Source organism: Denticeps clupeoides, chromosome 13 (genome assembly GCF_900700375.1).
Source record: "Denticeps clupeoides chromosome 13, fDenClu1.1, whole genome shotgun sequence".
In the NCBI taxonomy this organism is placed as follows: Eukaryota; Metazoa; Chordata; class Actinopteri; order Clupeiformes; family Denticipitidae; genus Denticeps; species Denticeps clupeoides.
Window position 1 is genome coordinate 852,458 of NC_041719.1, and position 26,374 is coordinate 878,831.

Here is a 26,374-nt window from a genome sequence, read left to right on the forward strand (position 1 = left end):
CAAACAAATCAATAAATAACACGCAGATATTTTAAATTCTACAGGACATAGCTGTGGTTCTGCCATCGCCATGAATCACCCATCTGCTCAAAACCAACTGCTCGCCGAGATCCTTTTCTGGCCTCTTGGTCTCCATGGCTTGTGCCCTAGCAACCAACTACACACGTTCTGGTTTTCTAAAGCCAAGCGAGCGGCCGAGGGCATTTACAGAGCAAGGAGGGACACGGTGCACCTCCCCGTGGGAATTTAAAATTGAAATTTGTAATTTTCATCTGTAGCAGCACAAGACCCTGCTTCATCATTCCTGGCAGCCGCATGAATTTTAATAAACGGCACATTTACCCAAGTCTAGGAATAAACTGAGGTGTGTTTAAGGACTCTAAAGGCCGAAGTTATTTTTGCAAAGTTGCCAGAAATAGTCCGGTTTTCAGTTACGGATTTGTATAAAATGCACACGCATGCGGTTCTCCAAAAACTCCCGGCTTCCAACGCGTAGGTGCGGGTCGCACCTTCAGCCAAAGGCAGGATGGTCAGGGGACAGATAAATCATCGTAAAAAAAAGCCAGAAGTGACCAGGCCTTCATGACAGTTTTCAGTGTTGCAGGAACCCACTCGCATCCAGAGAATCAGAGTAGTTATGTAGATATTCTGTAGCGGGTGGTAACACACTCGCCTATGAGCCAGAAGACCCAGGTTCAAACCCTGAGCAGGACACTTAACCCTGAGTGTCTCCAGGGGGGGACTGTCCCTGTAACTACTGATTGTAGAGGGCTGTCGGGACGCCGTCTGGATCGTATGAAGTAAACAGAACGGTTTTGACTGGTTCTGTCTCTCAGGACCGATGGGATGAGCGAAGGTTGAGGATTAAAGGGAAGCTCCACCGGGAGAGGACTGGAAACGGCTCCAGATGCGTGGAAGTGCTGTTGTGAGGGAATATTTATGCTCTCCTCGCCCAGCTGTTTGGCCCACGCTCATCCATCTTTGTTCCTCCTGAAGTTTCCGTGGTGGACTTTGTTAATGCAGCAGGTGGAACGTAATTCTTCTGTAAAATGTTGTACTGTGGAATCCGTCTGTGCTACTCCCGTCGGCCTGAGCTTGGTGGCACCAGAGTCGCGTCCAGCCGGACGCGTCGGAGCCCCGCGGCGCCGCCCCCTGTGGGCGTGTCCGGGCGGAGAGGGGCGGAGCCCGGCGTCGGTCGAGCGGCGTGCGGGCAGAGCGGAGGAGGAGAGGCGCGGAGAGGAGCGGGAGGAACGGACCGAAAGCGTGAAAACTGTCAACTCGGGGGCGACATGGGTGTCATTTAGCGCCCACTGGAGCGGGAACGCGGAGAAGTGGCTTCAGAAGTGCGACTCCAGGTGAGGCTTTCATCTTGAACTTCGTGCTTAGAACTTGGGAACTTGCTGGTTCTGATGCTGGTAGAAGTGTCTGTAGAACGTGATGGAGCAGAGGACCTGCTGCAGCTTCTCATCCGTCTGCTTTTAGTGGTGAGTGGTCGCATCTGGACCCACGTCCCCCTGTCATCGCTGGCTTGTCCTTGTAGATGTTTCCAGCCTGCTGAGCATCGCTCCCTGAGCGGGTTTATCCAAGGAATTCCTTTGTCAGCCACGAGGAATGCTGGGCTATTGTGTCCCAGTCGTCCTGAGAAGGTGGCAGTAATTAATATTCGTTCTGGAAGAATCTGCACAGCACGGTGCCTCCATGTGTTTGACTGACGCTGTCGTGTCGTAATAAATTTTGGTTTGGGGTCGTGACCTCGTGGAATCGTCTTTAGTCGCCAACTAACAGTTTTTGACTGAACTTTACTTTGTAATTTGTACGTGATGATGATTATAAGTGAATCCTGATGATGATGGAAGTATGATGGGCCCGTACGAGCGAGGTGAGGAGCTGCACGCTTCAGACCATTTTTTATTAGTTGCTGGACCCAGAGAAATTTATGGAGCTTGCGAAGAATACAGTAAAAGTCCGTAGTTCTGTCAGATTCCTGGACGGAGCTGCGGGCCGCCGCTGCAGAGGCTTTCATGGCCGTCCAAGGGTTAAGCCATCGCCTCTCCATCCTACTCCAGTGGTAGTAGCCTAGCGGGTAACACACTCGCTTATGAACCAGAAGACCCAGGTTCAAATCCCACTTACTACCATCATGTCCCTGAGCAGGACACTTAACCCTGAGTGTCTCCAGGGGGGGACTGTCCCTGTAACTACTGACTAAGTCGCTCTGGATAAGGGCGTCTGGTAAACGCTGTAAATGTAAATGTAAATCCATCCCTGCGGACCACAAACGGCTTCGACCCCGGGGTGGCGTGTCAGGTAGTGACTGTGCCACATCAGAACTTCTGCATTCCGTGGAGTCCGTGCTGCCGGGTTCCTCATCCTGGGAGCAGCAGTTTTACAGGAATGAGCTGGAAGTGCGGCCCGGAATGTGAAGCCTCGTTTCTGGAAAAGTCGTCCCGCGTGGCTCCTGCCGCTTGTCTTTTGATCTTTTTCACCGTGAAGCGAGGAGGGCGGCGGAACCCCGTCCCGTCTGCTGCAGGCATTAGCCGGGTCTTCGGGGCCGGAGCACCATCCGGCGGTGCCGCACCACTCTGAGATTTCAAACGTCCGCTTGGAAAAAAAAGTGAAGCAAGAGAAGAAAAACAAGGTCTCCTCCTCCTCCTCCCAAGAACTTCCATACTGGCAGGACGGTGCGGTTTCTGCAGACGCCAGGAGAGCAGCGCAGCCGTGGATGGCGGCGTCTGGAGTGGATGCAGCTGCTCTTTATGTATTGACACCGCGAGTTGAACAGCATGGAGTTGAACTACCTGTTCGAGTTTTGGTGCATGCCTTCTTTGGTCGAGATGTTGTGTGTGTGTGTGTGTGTGTGTGTGTGTCTGACGGTCTGAAATTAGCATCGGAATCCTGTATGCAGGAGGCAGGCAGGCCTCCAGTAGCCCCCAATTACAATGCAGCGGAGCCAGAGAGAGAGAGAGAGAGAGAGAGAGAGAGACGGAGGGCAGACTGCCTGGAGCCCTACTGTTCCTCTGCCGAGTCACCGCAGTCCAGACGCAGCGCCCCACAACCGTACGTGCGTTACACGCCGCGCAGTTTCACTTCCACCGTTTTATGACTGATCAGATGTCTGATCATCTTAATGCAACAGCACGTACATGGACTACGGCATCAAAAAACGCTGCAAGAGCTGCTGTCATACTGGCATATTCACCCAGACGCATGCCGGTGGCTCATTTGTGACGAGGTCACGTTGGGGCAGTGGTGGCCTAGCGGTTAAGGAAGCGCCCCCGTAATCAGAAGGTTGCCGGTTCGAATCTGAGCAAAGCACCGTCCCCACTCACTGCTCCCCGGGCGCCTGTCATGGCCGCCCACTGCTCACTCAAGGGTGATGGTTAAATGCAGAGGACAAATTTCACTGTGTGCACCGTGTGCTGTGCTGCTGTGTATCACATGTGACAATCACTTCACTTCACTAAAACACGGCCCAGAGAACGTGGAGAAACGCCGCCCAGATATTCCTGCTGCTGTGATCACATGCAGCCCTTCAGCAGCCTCTACAAATGTTTTCTTGTGGGCTTCCCAGGAAATGTTTCACACGCAGCCTCCCATTTTCACCCCCGGGCAGGCCCAAAAACAGTCGTTACAGCAAAATAGTTACAAGTTTTTTTTTAGTGCACCTTTTATGGATGCATGTATGAATCACAATTTGAGTTGTGTGGTCCAGAGAGGTGTCTTCAAATTTTACTACAATTAAACATGAGGGTTCAGGTGTCATGGTGTGCTGAGCCTTCTTAGCTGCTTAGCTTCACTATGAAGCCCAGGAACGTATTGCAGAATGACCCGGAAAAGCTGCCTTTAACATCCTACCTCACAGCCCTTATTACACCTCGCACTGCACCTCGTATACTCCGAGCCTCCAGTACTGCTCGCCTGGTCCCTCCATCTCTGAAGGTAAAAGGAAGACGCTCATCTAGACTCTTCTCCATCTTGGCCCCTCGGTGGTGGAATGAACTTCCAGCTCAGTCACTGAGCACCTTCACACGGCAGCTCAAGACCTTCCTCTTTAGAGAATATTTAGATTAAATTGTAACTTTCTTGTTGTCGAACTTTGTGTACAGAATCTACGATAGAGTGAATAAAATAGATGTATTCATAGTTGGGGTCCTAGTGAACCGGAATTGATCTCTTCATCGATGGTAACTTGAAAGCACGTTGTAAGTCGCTCTGGATAAGGGCGTCTGCCAAATGCTGTAAATGTAAATGTAAATGTTAACATGTGATGATCAGCCAACGACCACCAAGATAGTGGCTGGAGTACAAGTCCATCACGTTTTGCTTTTTGTCCAGGTCTGGGCCCTCTGGAGAGCAAACACAAACTAGACGTCTGCAAGTGTACTTGAGCTTCCGTTCAATATTGAGTATCTGAAAGTGAAAGTGAACTGATTGTCATTGTGAAACAGTGCAGCACAGCACACTGTGACACGGTGTCACGCGTCCTCTGTATTTACCCTTGGTGAGCAGTGGGCAGCCATGACAGGTGCCCGGGGAGCAGCGTGTGGGGACGGTGGCTCAGTGGCACCTTGGCGGATCGGGATTCGAACCTTCTGATTACGGGGCCGCTTAGTAGCACTTTGAATGCGTTCTTCCGTTTTAGACCAAGTTTCCTCTCTTCATCCTGAGTCGCAGTCGGCTACGTTCCGCTTTGAAAGTCGGTGAAAAGGATCGCTTGTGAGTTGCACTTTTCCCCCCTTCTCCTGGTTTTTGGCCCGCCGTCGACTCTCCGCACGTTTTTGCCATGGAGGACATTCCTCGGGTTAACGCTGGGAAGAAATGCGTGCCGTGGGAGCACTCGGCGCCGTAAACGGCCGCTTTCACACGAGCCTCTGTCGGGGCCCTTGCTTCGGCTGCAAGTGCTTGTCAACATACTGTCGGGTCCCGCGGTGTCCATTTCACGGGCCGCTGTTTGTCCACGCGGGGACCTGCGGGTCCGGTTACAGGCCAGGCGAGGAAACCCGGCGCTTGCCCGGGAAACGTGCCCCCTCTAATTGAATTGGAATTGAATGTGGAGAGAATAACGGCTGCTTCTGCGCTTTTCTTTCGGTTTTATTACCGGACAAGTGTGCTGGGACCGCGGCTTCCATTTCTTCTGTTTTGGAAGGAGGGCAGCCTGCTATGCTGGAAGAACAAGGTGTTGACTTATTAGGTGAAAGTAACAGATGAAAACGGCGTGTCCAGTGGACCTACTGTACGGCGTGCGGTTAGGATCAGAGCCCATCATCCATATGGAAGTCCTTTCATGCATTCCGATCGTTATTTGATGAAAACGTACCTATGTGAAGTGAAGGTTTGCTCGGGGTCTTTACTTGTGGCTTTGGCCGGTTTGCAGCAACGTCTCACCTGGTATTCAGTCCAATATTTGTGGTGCGAACGCCAACTCCTCTTTCTTTTTCTCTCAAGGTGTAAGAAGGAGCTGCCAGGATGAAGATGGAGCGGAAGGGTCTGGAGAAGTCAGTGGACGTGCTTGGTGGAGGACACGCATTGGCCCTGGTTTTGCTGTGCCTGGAGTTCATATCGATTTGTTGCTCAGCTACTCCCGGTTCGTTGGTGTTGCAGCTGGATGAGGAGCAGCCAGCAGGCACCATAGTGGGTGACATTAGTGCCGGACTGCCACCTGGCATCACTGCGCTGCATTATTTCATCTCCGATCATGAAGGGACCGGCGTCGGCAGTGACTTGGACATCGATGTGAGCACTGGCATCATAAAGACGGCTAAAGTTCTGGACAGAGAAGTCCGGGGCCACTACAAATTCTTCGCTGTCACCATGGCAGGGGAAACAGTGGCGGTCAGCATTCTGGTGAATGACATTAATGACCACACGCCTACGTTTCCTCGAAACAGGGCCACCTTCCAGATCCCTGAACAAACGGCAGTTGGCACAAGGTTTCCCCTGGAGCCAGCCGTCGATGCTGACAAGGACCAGCTCACCACGCAAGGCTACTTGATAAAAGGGGGCAACATAGGACAGGCCTTCCTTCTGGAGCCCAGACGGGGTTCAGGCCAGGTACTGAACTTGGATCTGGTCGTTAATGCGGTTTTGGACAGAGAGAAGAGATCCTCCTACACACTCGTCTTGGAGGCTTTTGATGGTGGCTCACCAAAGAGGACAGGGCAGATGATCCTGGACATCACAGTGCAGGACATCAATGACAACGCCCCCATCTTCAACCAGAGTCGCTACCACGCCATGATCTCGGAAAACCTGCAGCCTGGGAACAACATCCTGCAGGTTTTTGCGTCTGATGCAGATGAAGGGGACAACGGACTTGTGTTGTACGGAATCAACCGCAGACAAAGCGATCCTGACCATTACTTTGTCATTGACTCACGCACTGGGGTCATCACCCTACAAAAGCCCCTGGACTACGAGAAGAGGCGGGTCCATGAGCTGGTGGTGCAGGCTCGGGATAACGCCACACAGCCTGAGGTCACTAATGCCTTCGTTACCATACATGTCCGGGACTACAACGACAACCAGCCCACCATGACCATCATCTTCCTCAGTGAGGACGGCTCCCCACACATCTCTGAAGGTGCCCAGCCTGGTCAGTATGTTGCCCGTATCTCTGTGACCGACCCAGATTACGGGGAATACTCCAATGTCAATGTGTCCTTAGAGGGGGGCGATGGCAAATTCGCTCTGACCACCAAGGACAATATCATCTACCTTATCTGTGTGGACAAGATCCTGGACCGCGAGGAGAGGGACATGTACGAACTCCACGTAATGGCTACTGACTCTGGCTCCCCTCCCCTGAGGGCAGAGTCGTCCTTCACTATCCAGGTCACCGACATCAACGACAACCCCCCTCTCTTCGACCAGCAGGCCTACACACAGGTCATCCCTGAGGCCATCTTGCCTGGAACTTTTGTCTTGCAGGTCACAGCCAGGGACCGAGACCAAGGTCCCAATGGGGACATCCTCTACAGCATCCTGCATGGCCAAGGGACACGCTCTGAGTGGTTCGGCATAGATCCTGTGACGGGGATCATCACTACACTTAGCCAGGTGGATTACGAGGTGGAACCCAGGCCCAGTGTGACCGTGGTGGCTACCGATGGTGGTGAGCCGTCCCTGTTCTCCACTGCAGTGGTCAGCATCATGTTGCAGGATATAAACGACAATGAACCCATTTTTGAAAGCACCTTCTACAACGCGTCCGTCAAAGAGAACTCTTCAGCTGGGTCATGCTTCTTACAGGTAGGTGACACTTAACATCTGTGATCTGTGTTGTCATTTTTATATATATCGTGACTTCTTTGCCTCATTTTAGTAGGAGCTTGAACGTGAGCTCATGTAAAAACGGAGCTGAGCGGACAAAAGCGGTTTTGATGTGCTTATCTTGGAGTGATTTGGCGGGGAGGCACCTACTGTCCTCCCGCTCAGGAGGTTTGCTCCATATTGGCTGTCCTCATCTTCACCTCCTTAAGGTTTCCAAGGTAACCAAGACGTCAAAGAGTGAAAAACCTTGAACTCTGCTGTTAGATAATGCGGAATGGGCTTTTCCTACTGAAGAAAATAATTCACTCTAAATCTGGATGATGCACATGCCTCATGGGTAAAAATGTCATGCATTTTAAATGCCACAAAAGATGTTTGGGATCATTTTGGAACAGCTGACGTTATGCAGACTCCATTCCCGACCCCGATTACGTCCCATCAGGGTCCGTTGTTTTCTCAGGTTGTTGTTCAGTTCAGCTTTCGCTTGTTTTCATTCTCTGCTTTTTATCAGTGGCTGCTGGAGACTTCAAAGTGCCGCTGCACCAGCCGCTTTGTGGAGAAGTTTCTGCCGAAACAGCATAAAAAAAAAATGCAACAGTTCAGAATTACAGGTTATTTCGATGCATATTCTGCCAATATCTGTGTTCTCGTATACACATGAACACAAACTGTTAGACAGAAGCGTGTTGATGAGATCAACGTCGCAGTTTTGTCAATGGGAAATTTTTTTTTGTAGCAAATGAGGTTAAATGTGTGAGATGTGAGTAGCGTAGTGAAAATGCATGAGGCGCCCCCTAGAACATGTACCAAGAAAAGCTTGCTATGTGCAAGCTTTTCCTCTACATAAAAAGCTCATATGTAAAAGGACTTTTTCCTTTACTTTACCCCAATCCTTTCCCTGGACTGTTCTGATCTTTGCTTATTGCTTGTAAACAGTGTTTTACGGAACGTTCCACAACGTTCTGTAGGTACCGGTATGCCTTGTTCCACTGGAAACGCATATTTATGCTCTGTGGCTCAGCAGTTGGGTTTTTTTTTGTTTGAGTGAAGTAGACGGGCCGACTCTACATCCAAGCATCCCGGCAAGACATCTGAGGGCCTTTTCCCCGAACCTTTTCACAATAAATTCCCACTGCTTTCTCCCAGACACGCAATGGGCCAAAAGCAATTACAATGGAAGTATTGTAATGGAAGTGTTGTAACGGATATTTTGAAGTGGCTCAGACCTCTTTTTCCCCGCAGATCTCCTGCACAGCAGTTCGTGATTATCATAATGCGGCCCGGCTCCGCACTTTCTCCGCATGTGACGCTTTGTCACTTCGGGCCGCGTAGCGCTGGCAACCCAAGGGGACCGGAACAAATGTGCGTTTCAGTAGGCAGGCCTCGGACCTGCCGACCGACATTTTTAACGGGCGGACTGTATCAGAGGGTGGCTGGAACCTTTTAATTAAGTTCATGAATAAGCCCATCAAAGCATTTCAGGATCCTCTTACAGCGGCTACTAGAAATGAACTCTGGGTTTATGTGTGTTATTAATGATTTTGCGTGACAAGCGTTGCATTGAATTGTAAAATTGGCCTCTTTATTTGACGCTGTGGGCGCCCGGAGCTGAGGAGGTGAGCCCTCGTGGAAATGAAAGGATGAAAATGCGCTTGTGAGGGTCGCAGCAGGGAGGAAGTTTTCTTCCAGTCGGGGGAACACTTCACGCTGGGGCCAGCCGGCCATTCAGGAGTTCTTCTCTGTGCCCGGCGCAGTACGGCTGCATAATTGGTGCGTTTCGTTTGGGCTCCTTTCTTCCGCCCGTTGAATGGGGAGAGGTGAAGTGCGATGGGTCCTGGGTGCACAATGCAGGAGGGGAGGAGTCTTTTGAATGATGGAGTCCATTTTTGGGGCCAGTATTGGTTTAGCATGTGTCCAGGGTTGTGCAGAGCTGAGCGACGGACAGTTGGATGTGGAGGTCAAGGCGATCACTGAGGAGCTTGAAGAGTAGTGCAGTGAAAGTCCGCCTACACCTTGTCTTCAGAGACACTTGTCCGTGTCTTGGCAGCCGTTTGTCAGGTCCCCCCCGTCCTTGAAAAGACATTACATGCAGATAGACTCAATTCTTAATGCTTGCTGGCCGGACTGGAGCTCTCAGTCGTTGGAAAAGTGATGCTCCGCTGTGCTTCATTACTGGTATCTTGGTCTGGGATGGTTTGGAGCTTGTTGCTCATATTGCACGTTGACCTGATAGGTCTAGTTAAACAGGTTCTCAGCACCAAAAGTAAAATCTGAATGAGTAGCAGGTCTTTTTCTGGGATGAGAGCTTGTCTGGACCGGAGTGAGGTAATGGTTATAAACTGACCTGCTGTAATGCGGGATTGGCGAACATCTGGAGGCTCGTCAGGGTGCCGTATGGAGGGGAAGCTTCCTGGGGCAGCCTTCCTGAAACGTGGTCCCGTCAGAGCACTGCCAACACCGGCCCTTCCCCCATCATCCTCCTGTCCCCCAAAAAACAGCCCAGCAGCTTCACACAGGGACACCCACCTGGCAGAAGAACAAAGCCGTCTTCTTCTTGGGAACGGGAAGGTCAGCGTTAAGTGCCCTCATTCAGTCAGGCCTGATTGGTGGTGGTCTTCGGGTTCTGGTGAATATCCGATATGGTTGATCTGAGTTTGTGTGCGTCAGACTTGATCCAGAAGTTTCACTGCAGGCCTTTCTCACATGAGCTGATGTCCAGATCTGCACGGCTCGCTGGGCCATATGGCTGCTGGTTCATCAGATGGCCGTTCCTCCCCCACCTCGTCCACCGTGCAGCCACGCGGCGACTCAGCACAGACAGAAGGGAATCCACTTCGACTTCCACTCGGCCGTCATCACTTCAAGGCCAGTGGAAGTCTGGACATTCAATTTTGTACAATTTCAGAAAATACAAAAAAAGTTATAATAATAAAAAAAATCTAGAATATGTTTCTAAATATCAAATCAAAAAAATCTTGTGGTTGTATTTTGACATCATTTGAAACCAGAGGGTGTCCCTATAGAATATAAAGGGCAGTGGTGGCCTAGCGGTTAAGGAAGCGGCCCCGTAATCAGAAGGTTGCCGGTTCGAATCCCGATCCGCCAAGGTGCCACTGAGCAAAGCACCGTCCCCACACACTGCTCCCCGGGCGCCTGTTATGGTGCCCACTGCACACTCAGGGTGATGGGTTAAATGCAGAGGACAAATTTCACCGTGTGCTGCTGTGTATCACAAGTGACAATCACTTCACTTTAAAGTGACCAGCCTGCAGTTTTTACCACTATTAACACAGAATGACATTAAAATGCATTATAGACATTTTTTTCAACCTCATCGGTCTTCCACAGGAAGGAAGGGGTGATTCTGCTCAGATTATTGAACTAATGTCTACAGAGGCTCTGGTTGGACAATGTCTCTCTAGCTAAGGTCTTCAAGAAGTACATAACCCCGTGAAAATGAAGAGGGAGCGACGACAGTCAATGAATGGGAAGAAACACAAACCAGTTCTCCTGGAGGAAGTCCGACAGCGTCCAGCTGTGGACGTTTCCCAGAAGTCTGTGCTCTTTAACCTTCTATCTTCTCTCTGACGTCCCTCGCTCACACCTCCCTGGCCCTGATTTATTGTCCTGGACCACATCTTGGGTTCTGCACAGATGCATTGAGGGAACGTTTAGCTGCTGTTCTATGACATTTATTTCTGAAGCAGCGGAACTGGAACATCTTGGCTCAAAATAAGGACATGACGATTGTCCCTGATTGGACACAGTGATTCCACAGGAATGTCCAGCTCCAGTTCTCCTGGTCTTCTTGTAATGATACATACATACATTTAGATGCACGTCCCGGCCCAAAACAACGCAACCACCAAGCAAATTGTCTCCACATCCAGCGCTTCACCCTTCCAGAAGAATGCGTCCGCGGGCCCTGCCAGAAACCTCAGCTCCGGCTGTTTAAAATAGCAGCGGCCTGCGCGAGATAGCGGGCCGCGCGGTGTGGTCCACGGCCACCAGGGCGGAGTCAAGCGTCTAATTAGGACTGTAAAGGTGGGTAATGGAGGGTAATTACTCCCTGGATTCTGCTGGTGTGCCGGGGCTGATCAACGTGCGTGTCTGTGCACCGCACACTCTGCACGGCGGCTTCTGCACTCAGCCATCAGTCTCGTTTCGGTCACTTAGACGGCAGGTGGCCTGTAGGTGTCACCCGGAGGAACGTTCCGTGACTTTACGGCGCGTACGCATGCATAGAATCAACCCAGTGCAGGGTGATCCGCGGTGGCCCACACTGGAAGATCCTCATCGGTTACACTTACCCTGCTTGACCAGTCAGAGCGGAGTTCACGGGGCAGCAGGTGATGGTGACGGGTCAGCTGACGCGCTTTTTAAAACGGGCGCCAGAACATCTGTTTCTGCGACGGCTCCTGTGTCTCGGTGATGGAGTGCTGGACGGCACGGACCAAAAGTGTACTGGATTCTCATCTGGTCCCCGGGATGGAGTTACAACATGACACTCAGATCCATCATCTGCTACGGCTCGTGCCCTTTGAACTCGGGCTGCCCCCGGCGTCCCTCCCTCGTCTGTACGGATGGAGGAGGATTCGGTAAAAGCTCACTCAGCAGCTGGTCCCGTCTGATTCGCTCCCATCAGTTTGACAATCAGATGGAGGTGGGAGTTAAAAAAAAAGAGTTTCACTGAAGAATCCAGGTTTGGACAGGACAAGGGCATTATGGGTGGTAGTAGCCTAGTGGGTAACACCAGTTATGAACCAGGGTATGAACCAGAAGACCCAGGTTCAAACCCCACTTACTACCATCGTGTCCCTGAGCAGGACACTTAACCCTGAGTGTCTCCAGGGGGGGGACTGTCCCTGTAACTACTGACTATAAGTTGCTCTGGATAATTGGTACTGTAAATGGCCTGAAACGCCAACGTCACTCACCACTTACAGTTCATATATAAAGAACCTATTAAAAAAATTTATTTGCAAGTTATGTGGAGAGAACTGGCTAAATTGCCATCTGCTGCTCTGCTCAGAAAATGTCACGGAGCCTCTTGCAGAAGGTTTTACCGCTTGCGGCACGTTTCTGATGAGTAACGGAGAAGAAGGGTGACCACGTCCGGCAGCCTCGGAGGACTCCTTTTCTCCCCGAGGACAGATCGATGGGGCGGTGACGCGGTGGAGACCGCCCCAAGCTGGTGATTTGCAGTCTGATGATTTACAGTCGCCCACAATTATACAAATAAGGGGCCGTAAAAGCCCTGGATCTGCGATTTAATCCGCGTTCGCCACTAATCAGATGATGCGAGGACATTCATCACGAACGCCGCCCGGGCACCGCCCGCAAGTAGACGGAAAAGTGAGAAGGGAGCCAACAAGGGACAACGTGAAGCAGAAATGGCTGACTTGACAAAGTGTTTGGAGTTTTGGGGAGTGTTTTCTGTTCTCGCGCCTCCAGATAAGTTGAGAAAAGTCTGAGAGGATGCCTTATCTCCCCCGCCGACTTCCTGTGAGGTAGGAAGCCCCTTTCCTGTCTGACCTCTGGAGTGTGTCACTGCACTAACGCCACTGTCACCTCCGTCACATTACGCATTTTGCGCCGTGTTTATTGGAGGTAAAATACAGGGACGACTTCAGGGTGGAGCCAGAAGGGACCCCGGGCACAGGACTGGCCCAAATCACCCGTGTAACCCAATATGGAGCTCTACTCTGATTCCAGTCAGCCGCTGGATCCCGGAACATCTGACATGAAGCCAGGAGCACCTTTGAGCTTCTGAATAGCTGCGTCCTGAAGGCCCTCTCTGGATAATTGATGTGTTGATGGGCGACTGTATGTTGCCTTTTCGGGACACGCAGTCTTCTTCTCTCAGGTCAGAGGGCCACTGCATGAGCCAAACCAGACCTCCCCCAGCTCCACCTTGACCCCGACAGTGGAGGAAGCGTGTCCATCGCCAGGCTGCTGATCTTGTGAGGACACGCTGGACGTGGTCTGGTCTCGGGAGGAGCGTCAGGATCATTCCTGGTTTGCATTGCTGTGGCACAGCTGGCAGCAGAAGTGGGCGTCGCTGGGCACTGACGATCGGACGCCATGAGGAAATCGCCGGCTCGGCTAATAGATTGTGAATCCTGCTTGGTTTTCAGAAGTGATCTTCAGAAGTGGAACTTTTCCCACCAGCCAGACCCCCCCCCTCCCTTTGTCTTACCCTCCCTTTCAGTTTCTGTTCCGCCGGGGTTGTCATGGAAACCAAGGGAGCTGGTATTAATTAGCTACGTGTCAAGATGAAATATTCAGCGTTTGGTGAGTCCGTGAGCGAGCTGAAGCCAGATCAGCTCTACTGGAACAACGTCTGATGCATCACGATGGTGAGGAGAGGGCCTTCTCCTCCCCAGCAGTCATGCATGGCCACCACAACGCAGCTGACCGCGGCGCCAAACTCGCGCCGGGGTTCTCCAGGACCGGACGAGCCGCTCTGAGCTCGAGTCTAGACGCCGCGTTGACCAGAGGAGAGGAGAGCGGGCCGGCGGGTCGCCTTTGTGATGTAAACTCCTTCCTGAAAGCCGGGAGCCCCTGCAGGGGCGCGCCCAGAAGCGCATTGTACGTGAATTGACTCTTCATGTCGGATTAGCCGCTTAAATACAGTCGTCCTCCCCCGTATGGACGCGCATCGGTGCCGTTTAGTGCATGTTAATGCAGGCCGAGTCAAAAGGCCGCTTAGCTCGCTCTCAGCGCCTCCGCTCACTGCCTTCTTTCCCAGAGTTCTTTGCTGTGACAGCCATGTTTGGCAACCGCGAATGAGCCGAACGGCCTTTTGTACGCTGGGGTCGTATCAAGACGTCCTTCAGCCCGCTGACACGTTCTGTCTGGCGGGGAGGCCGAGACGGAGTCGCTCGCCGCGGCCAAATGCACCAGTTCGCCGCTCCCTGGCAAGCGCGGCTGCAAAATAAATACGTGCGGGGGGAGAAACAGCAGAGGGGAGAGGGGGGCCGAGGCGGGCCGGGATCCGTACCAAGAACCCGGAGCGCCGGCGGTTTTTTCATTTTCCTCTGTCACGCACAGAGGCTGCATCGCAGCTGAGGCGAGGCAGGGGAGGAGGAGACCAGCGAGAAGAAAGAGCTTCTCTGGCGTCAAGTTAGTTCTGTAGAACGTTCTGGAGAAAGCTGCGGGCCTCCGTCGAGGAGCTCTTAACGCGACTTATCGCGACAACACGGGAGCAGGAGAAGAGAAGCTCCCGTATCTCTTCATCTGGAGTGCATTTTGGGGTGTGGGGGGGTTTCATAACAGCTCGAAATTTTATATTTTAAGTGGATTACGCTGACTGTACACAGTTTCCCCCTCGTCTCCTCAGTAGGGACATCTGGATCGCGTTAGGGCTTCTTTTCCATGGACACCAGTCCACTTCTCTGCTCGTGTCCTCCTGCCGCTGGAGGTGGGAGTGGGTGCAGGACGTGCCTGATTCGTTTTTATCTTTCTTGGACGTGCGGCGCGTGTAATTACGGTGCTGACGTGGGGTTGTGCTCTCAGCGAGCTCACCGGGGATCTGCTGTGCCGTTACGCACTTCAGAAGAGTTTTCTGCTACTGGCATCTTTCCCCGTCCAAGGTCTCTCTCCTCTTCTCTTTTCAATGAGGTTGGAGATCTTTGTCCCCCAAACCAACATCAAACATTTCCTCCAAGAACATGTATTTTTTTTCTGCGTTTCAGGGGACCAGAACGGTTATTAGCCTGATCTCCAACCTGAACTTCAACCTCAAACGCGACCTACATACAACGTCCACGGTTGTGCTGCAGCAGCTACGAGAGATTTTCTCGTGTGGACGTTGTCCAGCATCGAACTGACGTCAGGCCTCCGCTGAGCCTTAAACCTTTATACGTTCGCTGCTTCTCGGTTGCACCACGAGCCCGGCATGCTGAGATCGGCATGGCGACCACACGGCCTGCGACGTCGCCCCTTTCTCTGGAGCCGGCGTCACATAATGGCTTCATCCAGGAGAGGCCGCCCCAGAAGGTCTTTAAGACCCACTCATCTGGTAGCAATCTGCTCTTAAGCTTTTTCAGCCACCAGAAAGGCCGATTCTTCAGCGAGTGTCATGCGGGCCGAGCCGAGCGGCGCGGCGCGGCGGGCGGAATGGATGGGCTTTTAAAATGGAAAATAGCGGCTCGGCCTTCCTGTGTGTAATTGGCTCTTGGAAGGAGAAGAAGAAGAAGGCGGCGGGAGGGACGAGGGTGAAATATTCGGTATTTATTATAACGTGCCGAGTTGCTCATTATCCCCGTGATAACAAAGAAGCTCCGCCTCTCGCATCTGATTGGCTCCTCTTTCATGTGCTTGCGTGTGTCTCTGCCGGAGAAGAAATGAGCGGCAGGTCTGCAGAAGCCTGAGAAAACACACACACACACACACACACACACCACACACACACTGCTCAAATCTTGTACTGAGGGGACAGAGGTCAGCAGAGTGCTGCCCCAAGGGGCTCATGGGATACTGCATGTCTGCGCTGTGCCGGTGTGCGAGGGAGGAAATGAAAAGTTTCTAAATAAAGTCGCCTGAAATGAGGCCGCTGACTCCGCCCACCCCGCCAGATGCCCGGCGAGTGAGACGTAGTCCAGCCGTCCCCGCTTCCTCTGGGCTGCCAGGGGATGAGGCGCAGGACTAAGGCTTCATTCACACCCTGAAAAGGTCATGACCCCAGACACACAAGTTAATGAGATTTAACAGATTAAACTCACAAACCAGGAATCATCTACTTCATTTATTCATCATCATGGAAATGATATTTGACGGGCGAATGTGTTGTGAAGTGGCAGGATGTGTCTGAGGACCCCAGGACCAGGGCGCCGTCTGCAAAATAAAATAAAAAAAACTCTGAGTCAAGCCAGTTGACCTCCGGCGTCCCCCTGGCCTGACTGGTGTGGCTGTCTGGACGCCTCTGGTCCGCTGTCCCCTTCGGTACCTGCTGCTGTGTTCCGGTCGCTTATCGGCAGGACACCCAGAATTCCAGAGCGGGCATTACACCCCAGCAGTGATTCTCCATCTCTCTTCATCTGTTTAATAATCCCATAAACTCCGAACGGTACGAACTCTTATGACCTCTGGAAACGAGGGGTCGAATCGAAGTGCCGTGTCTTGTTATTTCTTAACAGCTTTCCGACATTCCCACACTTCTTCTCTCTGGAGACTCGGCGTTGGTGGCCGGGTCCAGAGGCACCAGCAGTTCGTCACCGCCGCCGGTCCAGAAAACGGGCCGAATGAATGGGGTCTCTCCCAGGGAGGAGAGCAGGTTTTTTTTCCTGATGTGACCCCAACTTTACTTTGTTTTAAACGTTCATTTGAAATGTTGCTTTTTAATCCGCCTCATTGTCGTATTCCGGGACGACTGCCCACTCGGTCAGTTCACACGGAGAAGCGCCGGCGCGTGATTGGATTAGCTTTCCGAGCGCCCCGTCGCCTAATTAATGAAAGCCACCCCGGTGTGGAGAGTGAAACTGCCGTCTCCACGGCGACGCCGGCTTCGCCGTTCATTAGTTGCCGGGGAGACGGGCCGGCAGCTGCGGCGTTTTGTTCTGGCGGGACGTGGTGGATATGAGCTCAGGGCTTCCAGGTCACAGGTCATCGGGGTACAAGTCCATTTCCAGGGGCCCGAACACCTGGAACGACCCCGGAATCACGCGGTCCGGTGTGTGGAGGCCATCGGCGGATTAACCCGTTTTAAAAAGCTTAAAGAAAAGTCCGGATTTACAGCGGGTCGTAGTTTCTACTGCAGCTGATCTGTATGACTGTGTGTGTGTGTGTGTGTGTGTGTGTGTAAAGCGGAGTGACTGCTGGTCGCCATGGTTCGCGGCCCTCCTCCCGCCTCCTGCTGTTGGTGACGTTCAGCGTCACCCTCTTTGAGTGACAGCTCCGTTGCCGTGGCACCCAGAGTCGCCGCTCACTCATGGTGCCGAGACGCATTTTTCTTTTCATGCTCCCTTGTTTCTGCTCTCGCACACACACACACACACACACACACACAGAGGGTTGACTTTCGCCGTTGACCCGCCCACCTCCGGCCCTCGTCTCATGTGTCACTCAATTTTGACACCTTCTGACAGGACACAAGCGTTCTCCGGGGTCCCTTACGGTTCCCATTAAGCTGAAGACGTCCAGCCTGGACGACAGTGTGTGTCTTTGTTCAGCAGAATATGTGGCGTGTTGATGAACCTTCTGGAGATCTTGGCTGCGTGGGATCGGAAGTGTGGAGAGCTGAGTACCAGGCTCCACCACGCTGGGAAGCTGGCAGTAGCTCCCCGGAATGTCGACACACCCCCGCTCACACGGACGCTCGAGTTGTAGAACTAATCTAAAGAAGATGGCTTCCTTCCTCCGGGACGGAATATTTAACAAAGGAAGATGCCCCGCCCCCTTTAGCGAGATAGACGAGGGCTTGCGGTGACGTCGATGCCCGGCGGGCTCATTGCTGAAATGTAATCCGTTTTCAGCCCCCACCTGGAGAAAAGGATCATGTGACGTTTGAATCCTGAGCTCATGCGTTTGGTGAGTTTAAGAGGTCCCCTGATTTTCCAGTAATCCCCCCGCCCGCCTCTCGCGGCACAATACGTCCTTTTCTCCCCCGAAACGTCTCCGCTGTTAACACTTCCACAGGTCACGGAGCCGAGACCTCCATCCCACGTTAACCCAGATCCAGAGCTCGGCTTCGTGACTGGCGAGCAGCACCACCCTTTCACCCCCACGCTGGGCCCAGTAGCTCTTTCATTCTTCTCACGGTGGAGGTCTGGAACTGGCTGGATGAGGACATTGAAGGTCCTCTATTATGAAATGGTTTTTGTTGAGGTTGAAGTTTGAGGTTGAGTTTGAAGTTTATTGTCATATGTACAAAGTACAGTGTACAGAGCACAATGAAATTCTTACTTGAAAACCCCTCCCACATAGAACATAGAACATGATACATAGAAGACAAAGTGCAGCAGCAATAAATAATAAGTCACAGAAGGGTGAATATATATATAAGTTGCATATGAAGGTGATTGTGCGTAATTTAAGTGCAGTGCATACTATGTGTTGTATAGCCTGATGGCACTGGGGTAGAAACTGTTCCTGAATCGGGATGTGCGTGGGTGAATTGTCCCGAGTCTCTTGCCTGATGGCAGGAAAGTAAAAAGTGACAGTGCAGGGTGGCTGGGGTCCTTCAGGACGCTCTTTGTTTTCCTGAGACAGCGCGTGGTGTAAATGTCCGTTATTGCTGGTAGTGGTGTGCCTGTGATCCTCTGGGCTTGTTGGTCCCCTAATTCTGTATCTGAAGTGTCTTTCCGAAATTCCAGCCACTTTGATCCAGGAAACGCCGTTCTGGTGTCTGTAGCTTTATATGCTAATGAGGAGGAGAGAGGCGGGACGAGGAGGAGAGTTGAGATAGAAGTTGAGGCGCATCAACACCATCCACCAATCACAATGTGTGGTACAGACAGGAAGTCGTGCTCGTTTTTACATCCAATCACTGAGCAACTGCAATGCTTCACGCGTTTGGAAGCCATGGCGGTGGGTGGAGATCATGTTTTAGGGGCCAGTTGATCCTGGCCGATTGTTTGACCTTTCTCAATGCTGGTTAAGGTCCACCTCTCAGTGACCTCTCGCTGACCTTCGCTGCATCCCTGCTCTCTGTATGGCCGCCTGTGTGTTCTGGGTTTGGATTGAGAGGAAGGCAGCGACGCTGATGTTGTGCTGCTGTGGCTGGTAAAGCTGTTAGATGCGAGCTGCAGCATTTCAGCTGCTGATATGAAGACCATGTGGAGCAGCTGGTCTACAAACGTTCACAGCACACATCTCGTTGTATTTCATACAGATACGTAACCAGGAGACCTTCAAAAGTTTCAGGAGTGCCAGGGTCACACTAGGGTACAGAAATCATGAACACCATCATGTTTTATTCACTTTCTTCTGAAAAAGTCATAGTGGAATCTCAGATTCAGGATGTTCTGTCAGATTCTGCGTTTGCTCTTTTGGGCTCAGACTTCTTCCCGCCGGTCTAATCCAATCCTGCGTCCATCAGACAGATGGAGTCGCTGCTCCTGTGGGACGGACGCTCTGCTTTATGGTGCGTTTGCTTAATTGTTCCTCACATGTTGTGCTTTGTGGAGTGAACCTTCGTCCAACCTCGTGACCTTCTTCTAATGGGTCAGACCACTTCAATTTGATCCTGTGGCTCCAATGGGACGATATGGGACGGCTCGTTACAGCAGCTTCGAGAGGGCCTCCTCAGATCTTCTCAGAGCTCCAGTCAGAGCTGGACTCAAGGGCTTTCATGTTCTGAGGTTGCGGGTGAAGAAGAAGAACCTCCGGTATGAAGATGTAGGTTTTGGAGAGCAGGTGAAGCTGAACCCGCTGAAGGGAATGAGAGAAGGTTCAGTCAAATGCTGCCAAGGTGAGAGGTCAGCGAAAGGCAGCTGGGCATTTGGCTAACCTTTGACCCCGCGCCGCATGTGCTCACCGCGCCGCGTGACTGATTGGATTACGGACGAGGGGTGACGGAAACGTTGGTGTCAATAACGTGATGCATTTATTGTCGGAGGTGGCAGAACTGGAGCCGGGACGCTGGCGGCTTTAATAAACCGCACCGGGTCAGCAGCGTCGGTAAATAATGGTCCCGGCAGCCATCTCCGCCTGGTGCTGGGTAAATAAATCCCTCGTTTCGCGCCCGCCGCGGCCCACGTGACCCGGGGGTCGAGAGCCTCGGCCTCTGAAGCGGACGCCACCGGCCGTTCCCTCGGCTACGTCCGCGGCTCCGGAACAAAATTCGGTAACCGCGGACGTTTACGACTGAAGCGGATTTATTGGCCTCTTGTGAAGGCGGGGTTATCTGACCCCGGCGGGCACGCGGTTAGACGACGCTCCGTCCTTAAATGGAAGCAGCGCCGCTCCGGATGAGAAACACGTGTTTACGCATCGGAGAATATAATCACACCGCAGCTCAAATATTTAGGCAACAACCAAATATTTAACCGCGCAAAGCGGCTCGTGGAAGGTTTGCAAACAAGTCAATTGCAGCAATTAAGCGTCTGGACGTTTATATGCGAACGTCTGCGTAAAGTCTTCCCTCAAGGCGCGGCACAGCGGCGTAGAGAAGATGTTTATGCTAATGACCCCACGCAGAAAGATATTAAATATTTACTCAGGGCTCCTTTTTAGAACACGCCATCAACTCGTAAAAAATCCACCAACTCCGGCACATCTCGGTGACTTTTGTCCAGTGCCCATTCTGACCCCCGTGACCGCCTCGTGTCCTCGCCGCATCATACGTCGTCCGTGTTTAATGGCTGGTGACTGGGCGTCCCCACTGACTTCCTGTCATTAAAGAGACGAAGTTGATTGAATTTGAGGCCCTTTGACGTCATGGTTGGGTCATGAGTGGAGAACTTGATCCAGATGATCCAGTTTTCAGGAGGTGGTGTTCGTGGTGACCCCCGTGAGACCGTGATTAACTCTCCGCCGCCTGTGCCTGCAGAGCCAAGATGGACTCCAGTCTGCCAGTTACAGGGGACGGGGCCTCCAACAGTCAACCACGACTGTGCGTCATTTCAGAACGTGTCAGTAACGCCGAGCCTGGGAGGCGTCCAGGATAAGTGTGTATTTGTGTGTGTGTAGAGAACATGGGTGTGTGTGTATATGTGAGTGTGTGTGTTCGTATGTTTATTATTGATTTTTGTAGAAGCACATGTGGTGTGTGTGTGTGTGTGAATGTGTATGTCTGTCGAATATGTATGGTGTGTGTGTTTGTGGTGTGTATGTGTGTGTTATAAGTTTGGTTTCTGTAAAACTGCGGCTCTCGCCAGACTTGGGAATTCTCGTGGGCCTTTTAAACACAAAAACAAATTAGAAACAATGATGAAGAGAAATGAAACGAGACCTCGACGAGAAACCAGCGCAGCTTGACGCCACACGTTACACGAAGTGGAGGGAAAATCAGAAACAAACATTTTCACCACATTTTCCCCCGGAGATGAAAGCAGCAGGCTTCTGTTCAGACAGTTACAGATTAAGACTCGTCCAGCATGCCGATGATGATGATGATGATGATGATGATGGCGGTCTGGACTCGTCTCGTTTAGAGCTGATTGTGTGTCGACTGTAATTATTGTTTTCATCACATCTGATTCCCCACAGCAGGGGGATGTGGTCTCTCCTCCCCACCAGCCTGCAGACGGTACAAAATCTTTACTTATTAAATTATAGTAATATATTTACTTATATAAATGATATAGTGTATAGATTATCTCAAATACAATTTCTACTAATACTAAGAGTGAAAATAATACTACATCCACAATAAGCAGGATTTTGTAAACTGTAGTTTGCATGATCTCTATACATTAAACTTTTGCTCAAAAATCTAAATACATAAAATAAATTAATAAATACATTTCTCCCTGTCAGAAATTCTCTCCCAGTATTCCCAGTGTACATGATCAGCACTTCTCTCCCAGTTTTCCCAGTGTTCATGTTCAGCACTTCTCTCCCAGTTTTCCCAGTGTTCATGTTCAGCACTTCTCTCCCAGTATTCCCAGTATTATGATCAGCACTTCTCTCCCAGTTTTCCCAGTGTTCATGTTCAGCACTTCTCTCCCAGTATTCCCAGTATTATGATCAGCACTTCTCTCCCAGTTTTCCCAGTATTATGATCAGCACTTCTCTCCCAGTTTTCCCAGTGTTCATGTTCAGCACTTCTCTCCCAGTATTCCCAGTATTATGTTCAGCACTTCTCTCCCAGTTTTCCCAGTGTTCATGTTCAGCACTTCTCTCCCAGTATTCCCAGTATTATGATCAGCACTTCTCTCCCAGTTTTCCCAGTGTTCATGTTCAGCACTTCTCTCCCAGTATTCCCAGTATTATGATCAGCACTTCTCTCCCAGTTTTCCCAGTGTTCATGTTCAGCACTTCTCTCCCAGTATTCCCAGTATTATGTTCAGCACTTCTCTCCCAGTTTTCCCAGTGTTCATGTTCAGCACTTCTCTCCCAGTATTCCCAGTATTATGATCAGCACTTCTCTCCCAGTTTTCCCAGTGTTCATGTTCAGCACTTCTCTCCCAGTATTCCCAGTATTATGATCAGCACTTCTCTCCCAGTTTTCCCAGTGTTCATGTTCAGCACTTCTCTCCCAGTATTCCCAGTATTATGATCAGCACTTCTCTCCCAGTTTTCCCAGTATTATGATCAGCACTTCTCTCCCAGTTTTCCCAGTGTTCATGTTCAGCACTTCTCTCCCAGTATTCCCAGTATTATGTTCAGCACTTCTCTCCCAGTTTTCCCAGTGTTCATGTTCAGCACTTCTCTCCCAGTATTCCCAGTATTATGATCAGCACTTCTCTCCCAGTTTTCCCAGTGTTCATGTTCAGCACTTCTCTCCCAGTATTCCCAGTATTATGATCAGCACTTCTCTCCCAGTTTTCCCAGTATTATGATCAGCACTTCTCTCCCAGTTTTCCCAGTGTTCATGTTCAGCACTTCTCTCCCAGTATTCCCAGTATTATGATCAGCACTTCTCTCCCAGTTTTCCCAGTATTATGATCAGCACTTCTCTCCCAGTTTTCCCAGTGTTCATGTTCAGCACTTCTCTCCCAGTATTCCCAGTATTATGTTCAGCACTTCTCTCCCAGTTTTCCCAGTGTTCATGTTCAGCACTTCTCTCCCAGTATTCCCAGTATTATGATCAGCACTTCTCTCCCAGTTTTCCCAGTGTTCATGTTCAGCACTTCTCTCCCAGTATTCCCAGTATTATGATCAGCACTTCTCTCCCAGTTTTCCCAGTGTTCATGTTCAGCACTTCTCTCCCAGTATTCCCAGTATTATGATCAGCACTTCTCTCCCAGTTTTCCCAGTGTTCATGTTCAGCACTTCTCTCCCAGTATTCCCAGTATTATGATCAGCACTTCTCTCCCAGTTTTCCCAGTATTATGATCAGCACTTCTCTCCCAGTTTTCCCAGTGTTCATGTTCAGCACTTCTCTCCCAGTATTCCCAGTATTATGTTCAGCACTTCTCTCCCAGTTTTCCCAGTGTTCATGTTCAGCACTTCTCTCCCAGTATTCCCACATCCTCAGGTGGCCCCAATATATTTTCGAGTTTCAGGCTGTTTGCCAGGCAATTGTAAGAAGACCAGAGTAAGATGGGAACACTGCATTCCCAGTTACTGTCTCCATGGTGACCAGTTAAACACTGTTACTGGTATGCATGAAGCCACCAGTGCCCATGCTAGAGCCAGATGACCCCAGTGTGACCTTTCCCTGCCACCTTAACTGCATCCTCAGGTGTTGTTGCCGTGCAGCAGAACCTCTAAACCAGAAGACACCACTTTAGACATTGAAGAGCGTAGTGATAGCAGATTCCTTCCAGATCTACTGCGGTTCTAAATGCGGATCATTCTATTTCCAAGTAAATTCCATGTGTGTCACCCCGTCCGTCTCAGAGCTTTCTGGCGCTTTGGATGACGGATGTCAGCGCGTTGGGATAATGAGACGTCTCGTACGCGCTGCTCTGCTGGAGCTCCAGCCGGCGTCTGCTTTAGAAGACACAAAACCACGATGTAGAAGTTTGGCACGACTTTTCGTGGCTTTTAATCGTTTTTTTGTTTTTTTTTGCCTCATTTACAGTGGATGTTAATGAAAATGTCCACGAAGAAAAGATGAAAGAAGAATCTGGAACCAATAATGCGGAACCTGACACCAGGGGGGACAAAAGACTCGAGGGGTCCAACTGTCCCCCCCCTGTCCCGTCTGCTTTTTTCCAAACTCGCAGTGGCATTGGCAGGTGGTTCCGAGGTCACCGGGTGTTCCACTCTCCCGCTCGTCCCTCCTCCGTCCCCACATTCCGAGGATCGCAGACCTGCGGGAGTCGCTCGGAAGCCCAGCTGATTTATGCTCTTCATTTTCTGCCTGATGGATGTGGTGGAGCGAGTGTGCTGATTGTGGATATTTTACTATCCCTCGGATGCCCACACGCCACACCTCCATTTCTCCTCGTCCTCCCCTCTGTCCCCTTTCTTCTGCCTTAAATGGTTTCGGCGCTTTAATCTTTTCCAGCTGCGGCGCCGGGATGAAAGGCGACTCTCCGCTTTATTGCGCCCGTTACAGACCTTCCTCTGTACCTGCCGTACCTCCTCGCACCGTCTTGGTTCCTCCTGATGAAGATGTTCCAGCCTCAGCCATCATCTGCTGGTTTGGGGACGTGAGAGAAACAGTGACGTCACGTTACCCACGAGCGGAATTCCTCTACATACAACGTTCGTTTTTAGTGTAATGGGCCCAGTTGATGTTGGACCAGAAGACAGACAGTCCACCACGTAAAACGGACATCTGGTCTGAGATGAGAGCCCAACCAAGCAGGAAGTGCGGCACGTTGGTTCATTAACGTTCAGCAGCTTGACTGTTCAGACAACAATGCGAGTCACGTAAACTCCAACTCGTACGGGCTCGTAGGCGCGTCCTCTCCTCCATCATCGCGGTCTTCCCTCGCTCTTTAGACCGGCGAGTAATAACTGTCCAGACTGATGGCTCTAATAACTTCAGCTTTATTAAAATCCCAGAGGGAGTTTGTCAGGAGACTCATCCAGGACGGAGACTTTGATCTTGTGGACGTGTGGAGTCCGACCGTCTGTAATGAAATACTCCTCCTCTGCATCGGATTCTGTCATCAGGATGGGGGTGCTAGTAGCCTAGCGGGTAACCAGAAGACCCAGGTTCAAACCCCACTTACTACCATAGTGTCCCTGAGCAAGACACTTAACCCTGAGTGTCTCCAGGGGGGGACTGTCCCTGTAACTACTGGGTGGTAGTAGCCTAGCGGGTAACCAGAAGACCCAGGTTCAAACCCCACTTACTACCATAGTGTCCCTGAGCAAGACACTTAACCCTGAGTGTCTCCAGGGGGGACTGTCCCTGTAACTACTGGGTGGTAGTAGCCTAGCGGGGTAACCAGAAGACCCAGGTTCAAACCCCACTTACTACCATAGTGTCCCTGAGCAAGACACTTAACCCTGAGTGTCTCCAGGGGGGACTGTCCCTGTAACTACTGGATGGTAGTAGCCTAGCGGGTAACCAGAAGACCCGGGTTCAAACCCCACTTACTACCATAGTGTCCCTGAGCAAGACACTTAACCCTGAGTGTCTCCAGGGGGGACTGTCCCTGTAACTACTGGGTGGTAGTAGCCTAGCGGGTAACCAGAAGACCCAGGTTCAAACCCCCCTTACTACCATAGTGTCCCTGAGCAAGACACTTAACCCTGAGTGTCTCCAGGGGGGGACTGTCCCTGTAACTACTGGGTGGTAGTAGCCTAGCGGGTAACCAGAAGACCCAGGTTCAAACCCCACTTACTACCATAGTGTCCCTGAGCAAGACACTTAACCCTGAGTGTCTCCAGGGGGGACTGTCCCTGTAACTACTGGGTGGTAGTAGCCTAGCGGGTAACCAGAAGACCCAGGTTCAAACCCCACTTACTACCATAGTGTCCCTGAGCAAGACACTTAACCCTGAGTGTCTCCAGGGGGGACTGTCCCTGTAACTACTGGATGGTAGTAGCCTAGCGGGTAACCAGAAGACCCGGGTTCAAACCCCACTTACTACCATAGTGTCCCTGAGCAAGACACTTAACCCTGAGTGTCTCCAGGGGGGACTGTCCCTGTAACTACTGGGTGGTAGTAGCCTAGCGGGTAACCAGAAGACCCAGGTTCAAACCCCCCTTACTTCCATAGTGTCCCTGAGCAAGACACTTAACCCTGAGTGTCTCCAGGGGGGACTGTCCCTGTAACTACTGGGTGGTAGTAGCCTAGCGGGTAACCAGAAGACCCAGGTTCAAACCCCAACTTACTACCATCATGTCCCTGAGCAGGACACTTAACCCTGAGTGTCTCCAGGGGGGGACTGTCCCTGTAACTACTGATTGTAAGTCGCTCTGGATAAGGACGTCTGGTAAACGCTGTAAATGTAAAATGTCCAGAGGTGACCGCTCCTGTTTTGTCCGGTGGACAGGGTCGCTGCTGAAGTGCTCCTTCTTCTCCAGATGTTTCGCCTGGAGCCGCTGGTGGGCCGCCAGTGTTTGTGTGGACCCGGGCGCGGCGTGCTTATTT

General features: G+C 51.3%; 1 protein-coding gene across 3 annotated transcripts in view; it reads left to right on the top strand.

Annotated features, from left to right (window-relative positions):
* Positions 1 to 1,233: 1,233 nt before the first annotated feature.
* Positions 1,234 to 26,374, top strand: part of LOC114802323 (protocadherin-16-like) — a 44,248-nt gene continuing 19,107 nt past the window's right edge. For 2 of the 3 annotated variants that reach the window (XM_029001115.1, XM_029001117.1), the window contains exons 1-2: positions 1,234 to 1,355; positions 5,446 to 7,248. In XM_029001115.1, the coding sequence (XP_028856948.1) occupies positions 5,467 to 7,248 (1,782 nt within the window). In that variant the 5' untranslated portion in view covers positions 1,234 to 1,355; positions 5,446 to 5,466. The remainder of the gene's footprint in view (positions 1,356 to 5,445; positions 7,249 to 26,374) is intronic. The other variant, XM_029001116.1, reaches the window with a different exon arrangement.